General features: G+C 41.6%; 1 protein-coding gene across 1 annotated transcript; it reads right to left on the bottom strand.

Annotated features, from left to right (window-relative positions):
- Positions 1 to 7,854: 7,854 nt before the first annotated feature.
- Positions 7,855 to 21,407, bottom strand: PSMA3 (proteasome 20S subunit alpha 3). The gene is made up of 11 exons (XM_065063215.1): positions 21,232 to 21,407; positions 19,562 to 19,644; positions 18,435 to 18,558; positions 17,529 to 17,630; positions 17,329 to 17,402; positions 16,701 to 16,773; positions 15,726 to 15,791; positions 12,228 to 12,274; positions 8,754 to 8,821; positions 8,553 to 8,617; positions 7,855 to 8,043 (listed from the first exon to the last, which is right to left on the bottom strand). Exons 1-11 carry the CDS (start codon positions 21,250 to 21,252, stop codon positions 7,999 to 8,001), a joined length of 768 nt encoding a protein of 255 aa, XP_064919287.1. The 5' UTR covers positions 21,253 to 21,407; the 3' UTR covers positions 7,855 to 7,998.
- Between the last annotated feature and the right edge of the window lie 28 nt (positions 21,408 to 21,435).

Raw genomic sequence — 21,435 nt, 5'->3', positions numbered from 1 at the left:
GACTAAAGGCGAAGGATTAGATCTACTAGTGAGTAATCAAACCTCTTTCAGGCTCTATAGATTTTTTTCTGTGGCAGGCACACTACTTAGTACTAGAAATGTATCCTATACATGTACACATAAGGGCTATGTTAATGCATCAGCGATTCCAGTATTGTAAAACTACTCTCTGTACCTTTCAACTGGCTTCCAAAATATTTCTACAGCATGCAGCTCTTCCTTCCTGGCTTCTGAGCTGTAGGCATTATTACTGAGATATTCATCTGTGGAAGTTTTGATCTTTCAAGGTGAGATGAGATGTTTGTTCTACAGGATTGGGGGAGTGGTTTTCTGTGTAAATAGTCACCAGTCTACAGAGCAAATAGGCTTTTAGTGTTTCAGAAATAAGTTGGAAACATTTAAACTTTCATCTGAATCTCTAAACAGTCTGTATTCTTCCTAACAGAGTAAAATCTTGTGTATAAATACTGCTACTTGAATAATCTCCCATCTAAATCAAATATACAGGGTGAAACTTGAATGCAAACCCCATGTGTTTTTGAGAGTAGCAATTACCTACTTCATTGCTATGAAAACGAACAGTTTTAACATTTAAACGGGGTTGCGTGTTGTATTTTAAGATCCTTACTGAGTTAAGCTTCTGAAATAGGTATTTCCCCCTTAAATATTAACTTCTGATATCTACTTTGGAGCAACAGTGTGGTCACTTTTTCAGCCTTTTGTGATACTGGGCGTGTGAATGTAAACTGAATTGGTGTCTAATGCCGTCCATATCTCGGATGTTGATTGTGGCTGATGTTGGATTGCTGAAATAGGCTGTTGGCTCACTTTAGCAAAGAGAACTAACTCTGGTTGGATTAATTTCTCAATACCTGCATTAGTAGATTCAGGTTTTTCTTGTCTTTCAGAAGTAGTTTTGAGTGATCATGGGAAATCTGAAGCAAGACTCTTCCTCACTTGTGCTGCCTATTTCTAGTTTGTACTTTGGAAGGCTTTTATTTTCCTCCCAATATGATTTCTTGCTGCAGAAGTAGCCATGTTAAAAAGCACAAGAAGGAAAATAGATGTTAAGAGTATGTTCTCATATATGCAAGCTTTTTTCCCACACTGGTAAGTGGCTTCTCATTTTTCCTACTATATCTTTCCATGCTTGTAGAGATATAAAATAGGGTTCTAATACTGATGGTGAGTCCTTGGATGTGGTCCACCTGCCAGTGTAGGTGTCACTCAAGCTTGTCAGCACCCATAAGCTGTTGATTGAAATGATGGACTGTTACAGATGTAGAGCAACGTGATCCAGCTGAATCGGGACTACAGACACACAATTTTTCCTTCTAACTACCCTCCAGAAAGCAATGTGTGTGCTACTAATGGTTCACAGCCTGGCACAAAGCAGCAAGCGCTATTGCTGCAAAGCACGGCTGCTCAGCCAAAGAAAGCTTGTGAAGGCAGTGGTTACCGTGGCCTCTCTTCTAGGGCTTTTGCTTGTCCAAATTACTTTAATCACTTAGGATTAACTTACTTTTCAGCCTCAGCTAACAAGAATGCAGTTGGTCAGTATTGATTCTTTTTTTAAAAGTATTAATGCCCTCAGTCTTTTGTATGAAGTGTTTTTGAGTTAGAAGTAGCTGCTCTCTGTGACAATTTACAGTTCAGCCGGTGATTAAATTCTGAATTTTTTCCTACATAGCCACCTTTTTCAAAAGACACCTTTTATTTGTGGATGTTGTTTGTAGGATATTATTACAGGTACCTAGTTTCCAGGTGGCTGGGGACTTGGCTGATCAATCAGCACTGTGTAATGCACACTTCACCTGTGAATTAATTGCAAGACTCTACTGTTTGCAGGAGGTTTGTACCTTCAGGGATGTGCTTTCCCCTGCAGTGTTTTTGTGTATTCTGTCACCTCATTAGTTACACCAGTACAGCTGTAAACAGAATTACTCAAATGAGCTGTGGGGTGTGGCATCCAGAACTCTGAAAGAACAAAATACATGTCTTTTTGGAGTTCAGTTATTCAGGATCGATGAAAGAGCTTTTAATAGTGTAAGAATGATCTCCTTGCAAGCTGCACAATGGGGGACAAACTGGTGTTTGTGTAGAAACAAGCATTTGGCTGGAGGAAATAGTTGGTTGTTAAACAGACTGACAGGAAACACATTAAGCTCAATTTTGATTCTGCCTCAGTATTACAGATTTGTTTCTATTCCTGATGTATATAGAAAAGTATTTGGGAAAAACAGCCTCTCAAGCAGTGTGCTTTGTAGACTGTGGAAACACCTAGGATTAGTGCTGAAGTTGAGCTTTATGTGAGTATTCTGTTAAAGTCATCTTGCGCTTCCTTGGCTGCTCTTGACACCTGTTAATGCAGTCTAATGTAATAGGTCTCTGTCCTTCCCCAAAATAATGAACTTAGCAGATTTCCTGCTTTTCTAAAAGCCCTGCAAACGACATAAATTTAAATTCCAAAAACTTGGGCATCACTTAGCTATGTTTTTGGGTTTTTGTGTGTGTACATTTGGAATATATTGGCTTCTGGGTGAATTTGCTATAATTGAACCTACTGTTAATCTGCTGAAATTGGAATCTTAAATGTATTTTGGATGTGCAGACAATACGTATATACCAAATGATATTTAACTTGATGCAGCAATAAACTGCCCCATGTTCTTTCCAAACTTTACTTGGCTTGTCTTACCTAAAATGGTATTTTCAGTGAGTAGATTTTATACCGTGTTAATGGGAGACTTCAGGGGATTTCAGTTTTTCCTGATCTGATTATATGCACGTGTTTGCACTATAAACTACGTGATGCTGCTGCCTGCTTTATTCTGCTTGTCCATTTTTGGTTGGCACAGCAACTTGTAAGAACCATTTTTAAACAACTGTTTCGGAGTCCTTTAATAGCAATGTACTCAAGATGAAAGAGCACTGCGTGGCGATTACTTAGTCTGTCTGGAAATAAGACTTGGTTTGAGCTCAGTTGTAGATCCTGTGTTCTCAAATACTAGAGTGTATTTACCGCAAAAGCAATAAGGCCACACTCTCGCCACTTCTACTACCTGATTTCTGCAACTCTGTATAATCAGACATAACAGGTAGCAAGATCTTCTAGGATGGAAAATTACAAGCAGATAATGTCTCAAAATAGCTCTCAGTTCTTAAGTAAAAGTAACTTACTTGCTGCATGTAGCTTGAAAAACTGGTGGGTGGAGGAAAAGCTAGTCCTTGTCTTACAAGTGTATGCAACCCAAGAAGGAAAATAAGAGGTGGGGGGGAAACAGTCTCCATACCCTATTTTTGGTGCCAATACAGTCTCAAAATTGTCATGACAACTAATACTATTTTTCCTCTTCAGAATCTTGAAACTGTGCACTTTAAGGTCATCATCTTCTAGCTGATAAATGCTTCAGATGCATTGCTGAATTCACTGTTTGGTGTTCCCTTCTATGGTTACAGTTTTATCTTAAGGAAGAGACTTGCAAAACAGCACATGTAGTTATTCCAAGTCCCCTTCCTTCAGGGTGACTTGGACCCTACAGCCAGACAGCATCTCAAGCAGCTTTGCGTCCATATGGAGAGTCACACTTTCAGCTTGCGGGGTTTTTAACCTCAGGCCATCAAGCTATTTTTGGTGATGAGAAGGAAGCAACAGATGATTTGATGCTTGACATACTTCAGATCTGCGCGAGACAAACTCTGTTTGAAATGTTTCCTTTCTGAGAGTCAGCACCAAATACAGCTTAATATGATTTATTTTGGAGATACCCTAGGGATATATGGCACACAGAAAATTTTACATGAGTTACTTCTATGCACTGTTTTCCTATGTGCTTCTAACCGTTCAATCTTAACATAATTTCATCAGCAGTACTAGTCAGTTGTAACAAAGGTATTATCCAAACCAGTAATATTTATGGCCATATAAAGGTAGTACAAACAATGGAAATCGATTATCCTAGTGTAGTAGCCTAAACTGGGTTTTTGAACTCTGCAAGTCCAGCTGCATATTCTAAGATCTGTTCTGGTGCAGTCATGGGGATGTATGCAAGTCAACTAGCTATTGGAATCTATTTTATTTTCAGTTTGTCATCTGCAGTTCACCTCTTCTTAGTTCTCTTTAACTAGGCTTCTGTATGCGGACTTGCTGACTAAATAACAGGGAATGTGACACATCCAGTGCTATGAAATATCAGAGCAGTGAGTCATCAGGTGCTTAGTAACAGTCAGTGGATGTATGAAACTTAAAGGGAGAGGAAGCATCTTGCTGTACATCCTACTCCTATGTCATTGTTGGAACTATGTATTTATAAAATACTCCTTAGTGGAGGGATGACTTTAAGCTAAGAGATGAGTTGGTCGATACAGTCTTACTTTCTGGTGTTCTGTTAAAGCCTGTGCTAAGCAACAGCACATGCCATTAAAACTCTGAACATGAAATATTTCAGCAGGGCCAGAACTGCAGCTATGCATTCCAAGTGGGTATTTGACTTTCTGCTCTATTATGTATTGCCATAAATAGCCAGAATCTGGACTAAGTAGGTTACTTGTGGAGCCTGAAGCAAGAAGTGCTGCTTGGTATGGACTAATTATGCTTTGTCTGATATCTTCAGAACTGAAACTTCCCAGTGCTTTGGGCAGAAACAATCCAAATGAGACTCTTAAGAACCACCTCTTTCTCAAATCTCCAATTCAGCAACTTTTACCCTGCCCATGTGTTAGCCTTGCAATGCATTTTCACATTTCAGTGTAACACTGAAATAATAATTGACCATTTCAAGCCAATTATAAAAGCTTGTTTTCATTTTAGGGAAGGGGATCCAAGCCCTGCTTTTGTAGGAAGGCGTGTGCTGCCCCGGTGCCAAAGGCTGGTTCTGGGAGCCCTCAGAGGTTGCTGTCACAGACACCGCTGTTAGGTGGGTCATACTGAGCTTGCATGTGTTGCAAGGAGCTTACTCAAAACTAGTAAGGTTTAAGTAGAAGCACATGCTATCTTGTGTCTCAAGGAACAGCTCTTCTGGAGCTTCAGCTCTGCAGACTTACACATTCTCCAGATGTGCCTCACAGCTGAAGCTACAGGAGATGGACTGGTAGCAGCTTTGAAATCTTTGTTTTAGCTGTCTGATTAGTAGTTGGGCTCTGAGATTAAATCAAACTCTTCCTCCTAGAATACTGTTTAAGACTGGAGGCTGTCTGTTGTACAGCTAGATTATTTTTTTCCTAGTTCTGTACTTGAAATGGAGACTCTGCTAAAAGTAAGCTGTGTTGTTGCTGTTGAGATTTAGTATTATTTTCTCTTGTTCTGTAGTGGATCAATTCCTCACTTTAATCTCAGATCCAGCTTGAGCCCTTCTGGAGCTTAACTTTCACCAAGTGATGTACCTCAGACAGCTCTATATAATATATTTAGAAAAAAAAACCCACAGTCTTCAATATTTAATCAAAGTTTAATGATGGATGCTGGGTTGTCCCAGTATGTTTTTAGTCTATGTGTGGTCAATATTGCCATGAGTAGCCACTTCCTTCTTTTGGACGACTTCCTTCCCTGCTCAGCTTCCACTGTTTGCCACAGCAACAAGTAAACACTAATTTTCCTGCTGAGAATTAAAGTTGTCATTTAGCCTAGCATGTGTGGACTAAATTAGTAAAACATTATGATGGCTACTGCACAAATGTATAATTAAATTAAGCATTCTTAACTAACTTCAAATTAAGTTACTTGTTCAGTGCAGCATGGTTGTCTCATTGGCTACCTCAGCTGGAACTGCAACTAGGTTAAGGCTACAAAAATAGCTGTAATAGTTTTTCTGTTGAACTTCAAGTCCTGGACTAGGAACCTATTCTCGTGTTCCCTGGGTGGTGGTGTTAAAAGGGAGCAATGCTTGCTTTCAGATCAAATAGAAGCCTGCTAACTTTCTGTTTCTATAGTTAAGGGAAATTTCAATACTAATGTAGCTTATTCACTATTTTCATGCTTTTTAAAATCCTTGGCTCCCCTCTCCTGAATAAATGCAAAATTTTTTCCCCACCTTCTAATGGTCACTTTTTTCTTCCTTCCCCATCTGCCGTCAGTGGAAATAATGTTTTTTTTCTTATCATAGATAAGGATCAGTTCTCATAAAAAGGTTGAAAGTATATTCTGTTAACTTAGTTATTTAATTTGGAAAATAACCTGACAGTAATAATCACCTTGGTATTGTTTAACTAAACGTTGCTATGACAGACAAGGCTACTGTGCAGCACTTTGTACTACAATCCACACACAGCTGAATTGCTTCTCATTGGACTTTATTATATATCTTTCCACAACAAACACAAAGAATTAGAGCACAGCTCCTTGAAGGAACTATTTAGGTTGCCATGTTATCTAAGTAGTATCTATTTGGAAATTTTGAATAAGGAAGTAGGTGGCTCTGTTCCCACCTGTATCTCTTCACATTTTGTGGAACATCTTCCTTGTACTTTGTTGTAAACATACACAACTGATCTTGATCTTCTTACTTAACAAGAATTATACAAGTCAGGTGTCAGGGTTATGTTTCCTGTCCTTAATTCTGAATGTCACTGAAAGGTTGGGATGGATGTGTGTAGCCACACATGAGGATTGCTTTTAGTTTCCATTTAGCAGTTTGCTAGCAATGTTCCAGGCATAGAATAAAGACAAAGTGAAGAGAATCAAGTAGGCTCTCTGCTGTAGTATACAGCAAGTGGAAGACCAGCCCTCAGCTCCTGCCTTAGAGTGCTGATGAGAGTTTTCTGACTGGCACTTGCTGATGAATCAAACAGCTGAATCAGCAATAAACTTCAGAGGTAAATTCAGTTTGGAGAAATGCAACTCAGCTGAAAGGCTGAGTCAGTGTGGCTGCTGTGCTGTCACCTCAGGACCAGGGCCTGGTCATGATGAATGTTGGCTCAGGCAGCCTGATCAAGAGGTTCAGCAGCCTATAAAAGCTACACCCAGTGGGAGAGGCAAGGCTTTCAGGTAGCTTGACTCCAGCTTACATGGGTCTGGCTCAGGTTTAAGCCTATATTGACTTTCCTGTGTCACAGAAAGGAAGTAGAACCTGTACCTTCTAATCCCATTAAAAAAAGAGAACACCACCTGTAGGCCAGGTGTTCTTTCAAAAGGAAAAAAGAAAAAACAAGCATGTATGGGAAAGCTTTTGTTTTAAAGTCTTACCAGTCACTATTTTGTAGTACTAAAGGTGAGCAGTCTGATGAGAAAAGCATGCATTAGAATTTTAACCGCATGTACAAAAAAGGCTTTAATTTTTACCTGAGTTTTAAGGTGGTGAACAGGACTGTTTGTTACCTTGTCTTTCAAGGCTTTGAAGTGACTTAGAATGGACAGTCTTTTCCTAGGAAGTGTTGGGAAAGCAAGCAGGAAAGCTTATTTTCAGTTCCCAGGGAGGTCAACAATTGATAAAGCTGATTCAGAAGTGATTTAAGAAACTACAGCTGAACAAAGCTATTTAAAAAGAGTTAACACTTCAAGCATTAATTCCAGTTTTAATTCACAGCTTTAGAACTTACCTCACTGTAAAATAGCTTTTGTTATCTCTTCTGCCAAGAGCAATCACAGCCTGTGGCTATGACTTAACTGAGAAGTGTGATAGGGGTTAATCAAGGAATAATCAAGTACTATTTTTCATATTAAACTCTGCAGTACAAACAACACACTTGTCAAATTTCTAAGCAGATTGTTTTTCTGTACCTGGCCTGGCTCAACAGTGTGCTGTGGTAAGAGGAAAAACACCAGCCTAATAATATCTTTCTTCCTTAATTTGTGTTTTGATAGAGTACAGTTGCTTCTTGATGATTCTGGCCTATACTCTATTGAAATAAAAGCTAACAGACAGTAAAATGGAAAATTTATTAGTGCAAGTTGGTCACCCAGTTTTTTCCAGCAAGTATATGATAGCATCCCATGCTTAATACATTATAAACAAACCTGTTCTAAGTTAACAAAAGTTGTACTTGTCTTGAAGTAACAATGTGTTACATATTGTCGTCATCTGATTCATCTTCCTCTTTCAAAGATTCCTATTAAAAAAAATTAAAAAGTAGTTTAACAGTTGTTTTTTGATTCTGTCTAGAAGCAAAACAAGGTTTGCTGTAGCTTTACAATCCTCTCAGCCTGCCCAGAGCCTGGTATTCAGCAGGCTAGTTCATATCTTTAGTGGGTAATAATGAGCACATTCATTACCTCTGAAGCAAATGCAGATGGTTATCTTTAAAAACTGTTCTAGGCAACATGACTTACTACCTCTCCTACTCACACTATCATGGAAGAGTTAATACATTTACTTTTGAAGGAGAAACACACCACTTGTGCAAGGCTGCTGAATTACACTGGTTTTGTAAGAACAAACCCTGGATTACACTGTTAACTTCACCGTTCCCCCTTGAGAATAACACCAGCGAATGCTAATGTGTGGTGTAACTATACATTTTCTAGTCATCAAAACAGTAGCAGCCCAGCTTTCAGTTGGTTCCTTCCACTCCGGGCTTACCAAGTGAAGCACTGAAACACCACCCAGGTGAGACCTTACCTTGGCGTATTTTTCTGCTTCCTCCCTGATGTCTTTGGGAACAATTTCATGTTTTCCATTGGTTACTGCCAATAAAAAGAGTACATCTTAAGTAGAATTCACACAGGGACCTTAACATACAGAGTGAAGAAGCAATTTTTTACTTTAGTTACACAAAGTTATACATTTTCTGGTGCTTATAGAAATTACAGAAATGCTTACTTTCTCCAACCCAGCTGAGTTCCAACTCAAAAGCTTTATCCTTTACTTCGTCATGAACTATGTAGATTCTGGAAAGAACAGACAAAAGTACAGATTAGAACAGTTCGATCAATAGGCTAAATATACTTTCTTCCTTTCACAGATTTCTTCTGTTGAAATACTCTTATGGTTAAAAGAAGCTCTCCACATGCTTCTTCCCCTGCCCACACACACAAATAACCATCAGAGAATTTTCCAGGCTTAATTGCTAGTATGACAATACAGTAAATGATTACAGCTAAGACGCAAGTTGAGATGTTCAAGTTATCCTAATCAGAACAAACATTAAGATTCAAATACTGCAGAACTACTACATGCTGCTGCCAGATTAGTTATAATACAGTTAGGAGTGTCCTATACTTCCCCTGTAAATCTTATTTCAGTTTACAGTTAAGACTGAACTCCAATACCACAGAATCTTGTGTCTAGAAGCCTGTACATAGATCTCCATATAGACTGCCATGCTTATGGCAAACATGATGGTCATCAGAATTAAAACTGCAAGTGGTATTATAGCATATGCAGTACCATCCAGACTAGTAAAATTGCTCCTTAGTCTGTGGGATAAAAATGTCACACACTAACAGCAATACTGATTTGACTGCATCATAGTATTCAGTCCTCAGTGGCAGAACATGTAAACAAACCATAACAACCCTGAGCTGAGACATACACTTCAAAACAATAGTAGAACTTGGAATAACCTGTGGCTTCGCTTGTTGAGAAGGCCACATTCCTTAGTTTGTTTCAGAAGGTATTAATAAATCAAAATATGAAAAATACCAGCTTTTTCTAGCCAACATAGAAAGCTTGGAGATAGTGGAGGCAGGAAGGATACCTTCTGCACCATACCAAGTACTTCCAATTAAAGTTGTATTAAAATATTGTGAAACAAATATAAAGAACAAAGTTAACACTGGTGTCCAGGGAAATATCACTATACACTTATGTTCTTCTGACACCCTTTTGCCACTTTTAGACTGGACTTACTGATCATGGCTTAAGATGGTCTTTAGGCTCTTCTTATGTGTTCAGCTGGTTACAAGCCTTTCACAAAGTGTACCAGGACAAGCTCTTGAAAAAAATGTTCTGCTTGACTCTGGGCAGTTAAAAAATTAAAATCTTTGCTGTCTTGCTCCTTGAGCTGAGGCAAAACTAAAGAACAGAAGTATTTTCATTATTTGAAAGTCTGTGCCTTATTTGTACCATTTTAGAACCGCTCTGAGGTCCTTGCTTGTTTTTAAGACAGCCGCAGACACAAAGCATGAGATTGTTTCACAGGCTGCAATACCAATGATAGAAACGTATTTATTACTTCTTTATAACCTTCTAAGCAATAGCCATAAAATACTGGAGATTACCATTTTGCAGCTGCAGATTATTAAACTGTTCCCAAAGCATTAAAAGGAAGTGTTGTAGATACTTGAAAGAATACTAGTATTTGATACTAATTCACAAAGTGTTTTCAAGATCGTTTACTACTGGCCAATTGATACTCAGCAGAAAGTCTTCTCTCTTCCCAATGTCTTTTTTTCCCCTCAGTAGTATGTGCCTTACTTACCTTGACTTCAGTAAAGCCTTTGACACAGTCTCCCACAGCATCCTCACAGCTAAGTTGAGGAGGTGTGGTCTAGACAATAGAGTAGTGAGGTGGGTTGCAAACTGGCTTAAGGAGAGAAGCCAGAGAGTGGTAGTCAATGGTGCGGAGTCTAGTTGGAGGCCAGTATCTAGTGCAGTGCCTCAGGGGTCAGTGCTGGGGCCAATATTATTCAATATATTCATTAACGATTTAGATGAGGGAATAGAGTGCACTATCAGCAAGTTTGCTGATGACACTAAGCTGGGAGGGGTGGCTGACACACCAGAAGGCTGTGCTGCCATCAGAGACCTGGACAGGCTGGAGAGTTGGGCGGGGAATAACCTGATGAAATTTAACAAGGGAAAGTGTAGAGTCCTGCATCTGGGCAGGAACAACCCCAGGTTCCAGTATAGGTTGGGAAATTACATATTAGAGAGCAGTGTAGGGGAAAGGGAGCTGGGGGTCCTGGTGGACAACAGGGTGACCATGAGCCAGCACTGGGCCCTTGTGGCCAGGAAGGCCAATGGTACCTGGGGTGTATTAGAAGGGGGGTGGCTAGTAGATCGAGAGAGGTTCTCCTTCCCCTCTACTCCGCCCTGGTGAGACCACATCTGGAATATTGTGTCCAGTTCTGGGCCCCTCAGTTCAAGAAGGACAGGGAACTGCTGGAGAGGGTCCAGCGTAGGGCAATGAAGATGATTAAGGGAGTGGAGCACCTCCCTTATGAAGAAAGGCTGAGGGAGCTGGGGCTCTTTAGTTTGGAGAAGAGGAGACTAAGGGGGGACCTCATTAATGTTTATAAATATATAAAGGGTGAGTGCCATGAGGATGGAGCCAGGCTCTTCTCGGTGGCAAACAATGATAGGACAAGGGGTAATGGGATCAAGCTGGAGCACAAGAGGTTCCACTTAAATTTGAGAAAAAACTTCTTCTCAGTGAGGGTGACAGAGCACTGGAACAGGCTGGTCAGGGAGGTTGTGGAGTCTCCTTCTCTGCAGACATTCAAAACCCACCTGGACATGTTCCTGTGTGACCTCACTTAGGCGTTCCTGCTCCAGCAGGGGGATTGGACTAGATGATCTTTTGAGGTCCCTTCCAATCCCAAACATACTGTGATACTGTGAAATGGTACCTTTTTTTTCCTGTAAATCCACTATCCTCACATAGCATTTGTGGTATAATATTAGTGACTACAGGCAATTACATCAGTGATGTCTTGTCCTAAATCGCATCAGTGAACAGCAAATGTTTCAAATTTTTCCACGTGGCATCAAGCTTTGTCATTTAAATGAGACCAGCTATACCCTACACACATCTTTAAACATGGAGTGAATACTTGGCTCCTTTCCTAAGCACTTGAGTCTTGTTTTAGGCAAACAGGAAGGCTGGGTCAAAGACCTCAGCTTCATTTCTGGACTGCTACTTAATGTCTGAAGCACCAGTTCACTGTTCAATCTGTGTAACAAAGTCTACAGCTCTCTCTTCGGAATCAGGATGCCAAGGAGCTTCCCCGATCTGCCACCTGGTTTATATATTTTAAAACCAGTGACCCTATTCAGACAGTTCTAACCTTAATCCACTGGTGCTACAAGTTGCACCTATAGAAAGTAGCAGGTGAGATCAAAAGGTGTATTCTTCATATCCTTCAGCATTTTTTTCAGTACTAAGTCGCATACCCTATCTCACAAGAAGGGGAAAAAATATTAATAGCAGAATATACTAGAGTCAGCATGAGCACTTATCTAGTAGAAATGAAACCTGGTACCCAAATTAAAAGGAATAGCTTCAGTTTGAAGCCACATCAAGCTCACCAGTACGGATTTTAGTCAAGTTGGAAAAATAGGTTGGAGACTTACATTTTTGCAACCTCTTTAACAACGTCACGGCAGGTCATTTCCTTCATCTGTACACAAAAAGAGACACAGCTTAAGAGAATATACTGTTTTCCACAAAGCCAGAACATAAGTGCCTGCACAGATGCATAATGAGCTTTTTGTTCAGCACTGATAAAAGTGACAAGATTCTATGAAAAAACTGTTCTGTGGAAACTTCCCCAGTCTAAACATCAACATCGTAAAATCCTGACTTGTTATGAGATGCTTTCTGATCAACTGACATAAAATAACCTCATGTACAAATTGGGGAAGCACCATATTATCATGTATAATATATCCTTTCTAGGTAGTATAGTAATACTTTCAGCCTTACCAACATTTCATGCAAGCAATATTGTCTTTTAAGTAATGCCCTAAGAGGATAATCTTGTTCTAGTGTTAACAACCAACTGCATGCCTGAGCAAGGTAAGAGCATCTCAATTTGTATTTTCTCACAGTTACATCAGTCTTCTGACAGTTTCACAGTTAAAACAAAATCTCATGCCAATTTCCAATAATAAACTTACGTTCTGAGGGTCAAATCTCTTGCCAGTTAACTCTTCTGGACTACAAAGTGGTAATATATATATATATATTTCATTAATGCAGGGATGAAACAAGATTTGCCTCATTTCCTTTCTCAAGGTTTCATTTGCACCAACCAGACAGATACCAGCCTTTGATACTGCACTCAAACTGTGCCCATCATTATTCATTGGAATCAACAGGACATGTGTCATGAAACACAGTGCAGTACACTTCCTCTAGCATAAAATGATTTTCAAGTTGAAATTCCTTTATTTCCCAATTGTTTACACTGAACTCAGTATGTAACCCATTAATTATATATTATAATCTCTATCCGACGCTCAAAAAGTTTTCAAAACCACAGTACAATAGCTAGTTTTGAGACACCCACAAAGGAATTAAGATGACAGAGACCCATTGCCTCAGCCCTTAATTTGTGACACTCCATCCATAACACACACAGCACCGGCTGCTGTGTACAAACAGAACTCGGTGTCACCCAAACATTTAAATTACTCTGTATTTACACTTAAAAAGTTAGTGGTGAAATAGGAAAACCCAGAAGTCTGCTACTATCACACGTATTTACAAGAGGGAAACTGAAGTCAGTTTATTTTGTGCCATTACCCTTTTCCCATGCCAGGTGTGTTAATTCTGCAGACACTAAGAGTAAACACTGTAGGAGCTTATCACAGGAGTTAATGACAATTATGTCCATATATCAAAAACTTGTACGTAGCGTCAGAGCTGCAGAAGCGCTGCAGAAGACACCAAGAGAGTCAAGTACTCTCCACAAGACTGCCAGAAATTTGTTACACTGTGGGTGGTGAGAGCCTGGTCCGGGTTGGCCAGAGAGGTGGTGGATGAACCATCCCTGGAGACATCCCAGGCCAGGCTGGACGGGGCTCTGAGCAACCTGAGCTGGTGAAGATGTCCCTGCTCATGGCAGGGGTGGCACTGGATGAGCTGGGAAGGTCCCTTCCAACCCAAACCATTCTGTGATTCTAAGTTTTCCCACAGCTGAAGATAGCAGACACTCACATAAGATGCGACAGATGTGATCAGTGCAGTGTTTCCTGCTTGCACCCTCACCTCCATAGGAGGGTTTTGCACCCTGTGTCCCCACCTGGATACAGGATCTGCTCTGCAGTACCTGTGACGTGGGTTTAAAGTTCTGACCACCTGCTTGCCTCTTTTTCCACCTGTAGTCGTGTCTTCCACAGGAACAAGTCTTAGCTGACAGCAGGTGGTATCACCCACAACAGCTTTTGTACTCTGGTCTTTTTCCCACTTCAGTTTTTACAAATTCATCTCATCAAAATTAAGCCTGACCTGGAAACCCGCCCTGTCTACAGTTAACAAAAAGCATCAGCATGCAAGACTGGACTTGCTTCACATTGCTGTGACAAGATCATACGCGTTACTGAAGACATTCTGCAAACAAGCCATTAAATAAATAAATGCAGTTGGGCCATACGACAAACCACTGTTCCCATACGCTAAAGATTACAGGCTCTACTGTAAAGTTCTAGCAGTAAACATACTTATTAGCTGTACAAAAATCAGGGAATATACCAGAAGTTATTTTAAATCCCAGCACTGGACAGAAAATGAAATTTTGGGGGTAGATGATATATTACCCAACATATCATTATGCCAGTTTGCACACGTGGAAATTGAAATTATGATTTTCTCAGACACCAAGATTCCTGTATCAGTATCTAGATCAGATGATCTTGTAGGCTTCCTACTTCTGATTTGGTATTCAAGCATCTGACCAGATTCCAGACTGAATGAAGTAAGTTTAGGAACATCTCAATTTTTCCTGTGATTTTTCAGTTACGATGCTACAGCACCATAAACAGACTATTCTTAAAAGCACGGCAGCCATATGAAGTCTGAACCTTTCCAAGAGCAGCTGCGATGTACTTCTGCAGACCAAAACCATAAATAAGATGCAAGCAGAGAATCAAGTAAGAATTACATGAGACAGACCAGGTCTAGGGGCGTCCCATGTTGTCTCCAATTCCAAAGGCATCAGCTATCAAGATGTAAGGACAGAAGTCTTTCAGGATCCTAACACGGTTCTAGGTCAGCTCAAGGCACAGCAGCACATCCCAGTAGTCTAGTCCCCAGACTGGTTTTACACAGCCAACTGTTTGCATGCTCCTTCAGAAGGCTACAAAACAACTTCTTGGTGTGCGCTTACAGAACTTTACCGTAAAACTCAAGTTACACTATTGTGCAAGCAGGAAATGCTGAGCAGAAACAGCTCTTTTTGGTAACAACAATAGTGCACCATACAGTTGTACTCTGCCTGGTGTTCACAGCACTAACATCCTTTTCAGACATGTAAAGATGCTTGGAGAGGTGTATGACAGTCAGCAACAAGCTCATGGACGCGTCTTTTGAAAAAAGGCCGTACCTCAACACTAGCCAGCTGGGAAACACCATCTTACCTGTCAAGGACTTTATTTTTCTCCATTACATTTACAGAGTCATAATATTCCAGCGGTCATTCAGTATCCTGCAGTTCCACTCACTGTCCAGCTTTTTTTAATCAGACCAGCTTTTTTTTCAACTTTTTAAACAAAAAACCTTTGGGAAAAAATAGATTATACCACCCTGTACGACGCTGCCCGAAGGTTTTCATTCACAACTAAGAACTTAGTTACACTTTCAATATTCACTCAAATTACTTTGCTCACTCGCACACACGGAATTGGATGTTTATGCTTCCTCTTTAACCACGTGCACTCCCTGTTAACTACACATTGCCCAGGGGCAAGGCTTGAGAAATACTACTGTGGTAGAAGCTAAAACATCTCCTAGAATATACAATATTCCATCTGCTCCTCTTGGATTTTATACATTTTAGGCATCCAAAAAGGTAACATAATAAGCTAAGAATATTTTTCTTGCAACAGCATAACAAAACCATAACGTCATACCTGAAGTTTTTCTATCTCCGTTTTTGCAGCTTGCCTGGCTTTACCAATGGCACACCCCCAATAACCCTAAAAAAAAGAAACAAAAAATAGGCAAATTTAATTAAATACTAAGCCCTCTGCAGTTCTTACTGTCACTCAGCATATGCCGACCCCATCCTGCTCACACAGGAGAGGCTAACACACCTTGGTGCTGTTCTCTCTCTGGCACGTTCCCAAATTGTTGAATGGATTCCAATTACTAGATTAAGTACTACCACTGCTGACAGAACAGAGCAGTGCTCAGTAGTTTCTGGACAGAAACATATCTGTTCAATTTTTGTATTGTTATTACAGTAAATGCAAGAGCAAACTAGAATTAGAGAAGTCCAACTAGACAAAAAAAACACCCAAACCCACATACCGTGAAAATATATTGAAGCATAAGCACATAAAAAAGAGTAATTTTATTTCCCTCAACAGCTGTGGTATTGGATAAATTGAAAGAAAACTTCAAAAGATCAGAAGAGTATGAGCATGTACCATCCTGTGTGTAATAACAGCTGAAGAGGCAGCACGAACACCAATTAACAAAAGTATCTGTTTTGGTTTGACTTGCTGTTGGCAGCCAGTGTCAGAGCAGCAGCCCTCACATCTGAAAGTATTTACTGAATGGGGTATCACTTACTCTTTTTGGGCAGCACATGGGCCTTTTCATTGGATATAGATAGCTAGGTGGAATGAACTCCCAAATTTCTTAGACAAGCTTTAAAACTAGTTTCATGGAGACTGAGATACACAATGTGCATTTAACAAGGACACACAAATAAGCAAAACCCAGCTCTGTGCATTTTTAAGCAGCGATGCACTAGAAATCTTCCCAGGCACAAAGAGAAAAAAAATTAACAGCTGTTTTGGAACAGCACTTAATATTCTCCTAAGTAGGAACTTTTAAAAGCGGAACTTATGTCAAGATGGAAACATTTTTGACACACTCACGTATGAAACTCCTGATGGATCAATCATATAAAGTTGTGCACCATCATCCTCATCATAGGACCCCAACATGAAACTGGAGGAGAAAAGTGAAATTAGAAACATTTCTACCAACCCACACAGAACAACAGAGACTACGCCAACTCAGGTTTCTTGCTACATTCTACTAAGCTATTTGTCAGAAGAGTTCAGTGTTACCATGACAGCCCAGCACCCCGAGGCTGCCAGAATCATTTCATTTATCTGCAACTAGAGAGCAGATCTCAGTTACTTAGTCCCTTTGTACTAGAACTGCATAGTAGTTGTAACCTACTCTTTAGCTACCAGAGCAAGCAGGATGATTGCAGAGGAAAGTTCTGGTTTCATCACTGTCATCAACTTAGTAGCATCAACTCTTCAAAACTTTAAAATTAAGGGACAAACTGTTAATCTTGGCGCAATATCCAAATGTGAATTCTTCACCTAATGTTTTACACACACACACAATGAGAAACGGGAAGGGAATCTGTTTATGAGATGAATCGTAGGTTACTTATTCAAAGTTTAAAAAAAAGCTCTCAGACAACCTAAGTAGTTTGAGCAATTGTGAAACAAAAGACAGTTACAAACAGTGTATGTTTCCAAGAGTTACCTGCAACCAAAAGGCCTGACAGCACTGTACAGCGTGTATGCGTGCACATACATCGCCACTCTGTCCGCCAGGTGCTAAAAGGAAAAAGAAATCAAACACTTTATTTACAGAATTAAGTAAACCTCAAGTAATAAAACTCAATTCTCCATGTCAAGACTAAGAAAGCCAGAAATCCTGAGTGAACTGCACCAATTTCTTACCTTCAGTGGAATATCGTAGCCATAGTTAGATCTAAAGTTAGAAGCCTCTTCTCTAGCTACATCTGCCAAAGAACGAGCATCTGCCAGAAGTCCTGCTACTGCCTGAAATGAGAATTACCATCAGCGAGGCCAAACATATCTTGCAATGATTTAATAAAATAAATAGATGAAAGTTTAATTGTGTGACTTAACCAAGATCTTTACCGAATTCCATGTACTACAAGTGAATTCAATCAAACTATCCATCTGCTAGCAAGCTCAAAACATGTCAATATGATTCCGTACTAATACAGTATACAGTTTTTCACTAGGAAATGTCAATAAACAAAATTGTCTTTGTGCTAAATAGCATCTTATGATTTGCCACAATTACACTAACCTAAACAATACTTCATATAATATATATTCAACAGGTAACACCAGGCATTTCTGTCCCACAGTAACCACTACTTGGCATCGTTGTCACATCACTGTTATTGGTTAACTGGTAATTATAAGGCCAGTCTTTAAAGGACTCAGCTGACTCTCACACTGCTGAGAAGAGAGTCTTCTATGCAGCATCTTTTCTCCTTAGCACACATTATTTGTTAGTTGCAATAAAAAATTACCACTTTAAAACCTGTGTTTAGATTTGCATTCAAGTTTGAAGTGGCTGCCGAAAAGCATTCAAAAAACTTTAAAACCAGCTTCAAAAATATGTATACCTTCTATTTTGAATTTGAATTTTACTTATATACGTGTGTGTGCACTCAAGAATATATTACAAAAAACAATCAAAAAACCCACTGGTGTTTCTGACTCTGTACACAGAAACATAAAGATTATTTTCTTGATCTACTTATTGATTCTATGATTTATAGACTTCTGCTTTCAGTTATTAAAAACCAAAATTAAATAGCACCTTACCATTCCAACATGCCGATCGACATTAAAGAGACGTTTATTGGAACCTTCTTCGTAAAGTTTGGACAGAACTAGTTTTTCTACTCCAAAGACAACACCGTCTTTGCATCTTATCCCAATTGCTGTACTGAAAGACAAGATAAATATAAGTTTCTCACACAGAAGCAGAATTATAGTGCAAAATACGTAACAGAGAAGTAACAAAATGCAAGAAACAATGACAGTAGCTCCCCATAGGTACGTTTGTTACAGCTCCACTTTAGCACTGAGGACAATAAGCAGGAGGGGCGCAGCCGCTGCCCCGTCACTGGGCTGAACGATACCAGTACAAAAACCACAGCCCGTATAACCTCTCTTTTTGGTAAATTCACTGTTGATCTGGGAGATGTGACAACTCATTCTCTAAGTCTCCAAAAGTGCATCATTGGGCAGAAATTACCAACCATGGCATGAGGCTCTACACAAGATACTTTGACCGATCCTGTGGCTGCGATCAGACACGTGGGTCATCCGGTCCACTCCTGGCTAATCAATCATCTCGCTGCTGCTAGAGCGCAGTTGGGATTTTTAGTTTACAAAACTCCTTTGCCTGTACTCAAGGGAAGACAGACACTCGCAGAGAAGCTGAAGTAGCTTCAGCAGGACATGGATGTCCTGTTTTCCAAGGAATGCAATGAAGTTACTATGAATTTATGAGGCACTGAGCACGTCAGACTTTCAGTGCCTCAGTTCACATCCATAAAACAGGCTTTTAAGTGCTGCCACAACAGCTTTACTACCATAACAGCCAAGCACCTAACACATTAATGAGACCTATGATCAGATTTTGACCCAAAGCATAAGATTTTTATTACCCTCAACACACATGAATAAGTTTACTGCCTTTTCCATTCTCCACAACATACCTGTTTCTAGCAAGCAAAAGTGATTTCTAGAAAGCATGAAAAGCAATTTCCAGCAAGCAAAAGTAATTACACTACTTTTGCACTTAATTTGAACCTAGGACACAGTTGCTCAGAAATAATTTTAACAACAATTTTATCTGCAATGCCATCATGCTTGTCTAGTCCAATGATGCTGCTTTAAACAAGACCAGCCAACAGACAGAGATGCAGATATTTGTATCTTACCTACTATTCTCCACAGCTTTCATAGCATATTCAACTTGGAATACTCTGCCATCTGGAGAAAACGTGGAAGCTGACAAGTCATACTGAAAAAGAAAACACGCTACTCAGGAAAAAAGGAACACATTATATCCCAGTATTTTCAGAAGTTTGTTTATTTATAAGTGTATGACTGGCACCCGCATGACATGAATGGCTATGAAGTTCTTTACACAAGGTGCATGAACAGCAGCAAACATACACTAACAACTCTGAGAAGTCATCACATCAGGACTGGATACACCCACACTTCAAACCCTGTCAATCCAGACATTGCACAGGTCTGCAAGCACCGCACATTACAAAATACTTCAAACCTATGGGAACTGTCTGTATGCCTTTGAAATTTATATTATTAGTTTTGAAAATAAATAAAATAAAAATCATAGAATCATAGAATGTCCTGAGTTGGAAGGGACCCACACGGATGATGAAGTCCCACTCCTGTCCCTGCACAGACAACCCCACAGTTCACACCGTGTGTCTGAGGGTGTTGTCCAGTCTCTTCTTGAACACTGTCAGGCTTGGGGCTGTAACACCTCCCTGGGGAGCCTGTTCAGTGTCCAGCACGTCTGGGTGAAGAACCTTTTCCTGATGTCCAACCTGAACCTCCCCCGGCACATCTTCCTGCCATTCCCTCGGGTTCTGTCACTGGTCGCTAAAGAGAAGCGATCAGCATCTGCCCCTCTTTCTCCCCTTGTGAGGAAGCTGTAACCTCAATGAGGTCTCCTCTCAGTCTCCCCCAAGCTGAACAAACCAAGTGGCTTTAGCCACTCCTCACACAGCTTCGTCTCCAAACCCTTCACCAACTCTGTAGCCTCTTCTGGACGCTCTACAGTAGCTTAATATCTCTTTTTACCCTGTGTCTCCCAGAACTGCACACAGCGCTCCAGGCGAGGCCGCAGCAGTGTGGAGTGGAGCGGGACAGCCCCCTCCCTGCCCGGCTGGCCATGCTGTGCTGGATGCACCCAGGACACACTGTTGGCTCCTGCTCAACTTACTGCCCGAGCACCACCTAAGCACAGAGCTGCGGGTCGGGACAGAGGCAAGAGAGCGCAGAAGCTCCCTCACCTCCTGCCGAAGGTCCCGTGGGGCTGCAAGGCGACGGGCGACGACGGCTCAGCAGCCACCCTGGCAGGTGGCAGGCCCCGGGTGACAACCGGCCCCAGGAGCCACCCTGGCGGCGCGGTCTGACCCCGCCAGCCCGGGGAGCCCCGGGCGAGAGCTGCATCGCAACCTGAGCGTAGAACAGAGCGGCCCCTCCGCGGCTCCGCACCCCGGGGCCGCCCCCAAGCCCCGCACCGCCCGAGCCAGGGGAGACCCGATCCCCGCCCCGGCCCCCGCAGCGGCTCCGCCCCCGCCTCCGGTTCCCTCGGCCTAACGGGCTGCAGTGACTCAGCAGCGGCTCCGGCCCGGGCCGCTCTGCGCGGAGGAGGCCGAGCCCACAGGCCGCCCGCACCCCGGCAGCCCCGCAGCGGCCGCGCTCCCTGCGGGGGCGAGCGCAAGGGAACGGGGGGGCGGCTGCTGGCCCCGGGCCAATCCAACCCCCCCCTACTCGCCGCCAGCACAGGAGGGGACCGTCAGACCGGCGCTGTGCCGGGCGCGCTGCCGCGGGCCCAGCGGGCCGCACTCACCCCGGTCCCGATGGAGCTCATGGCGGCGCCTCAGCACAGCCGGACGGAGCCCCTGCCCCCCGGCCTCGCTCACGCTCCCGACCGCGCAGCAACACGCGCTCCAATTGGCCCTCGCACCGGCCAACCACCGGCAGCCGAGAGCGACGCCCAGCGCTTCTCTGTGTGGGCGGGGCGGAGCCGCTCGGCGGGGCGGAGCCGCTCGGC

Source organism: Columba livia, chromosome 5 (assembly GCF_036013475.1).
Source record: "Columba livia isolate bColLiv1 breed racing homer chromosome 5, bColLiv1.pat.W.v2, whole genome shotgun sequence".
In the NCBI taxonomy this organism is placed as follows: Eukaryota; Metazoa; Chordata; class Aves; order Columbiformes; family Columbidae; genus Columba; species Columba livia.
The sequence above is the reverse complement of the archived record's forward strand: the minus strand, read 5'-3'. Positions and strand labels throughout refer to the sequence as shown.

Coding starts and splice junctions, on each gene's coding strand:
- PSMA3 (XM_065063215.1), bottom strand. CDS start 21,252: ATGAGCTCCATCGGGACCGGG. Junction 17,631..18,434: donor TCGATCGGCATGTTGGAATG/GTAAGGTGCTAT, acceptor TTCTCATTTCAG/GCAGTAGCAGGACTTCTGGC. Junction 12,275..15,725: donor CGGAGATAGAAAAACTTCAG/GTATGACGTTAT, acceptor TTTTGTGTACAG/ATGAAGGAAATGACCTGCCG.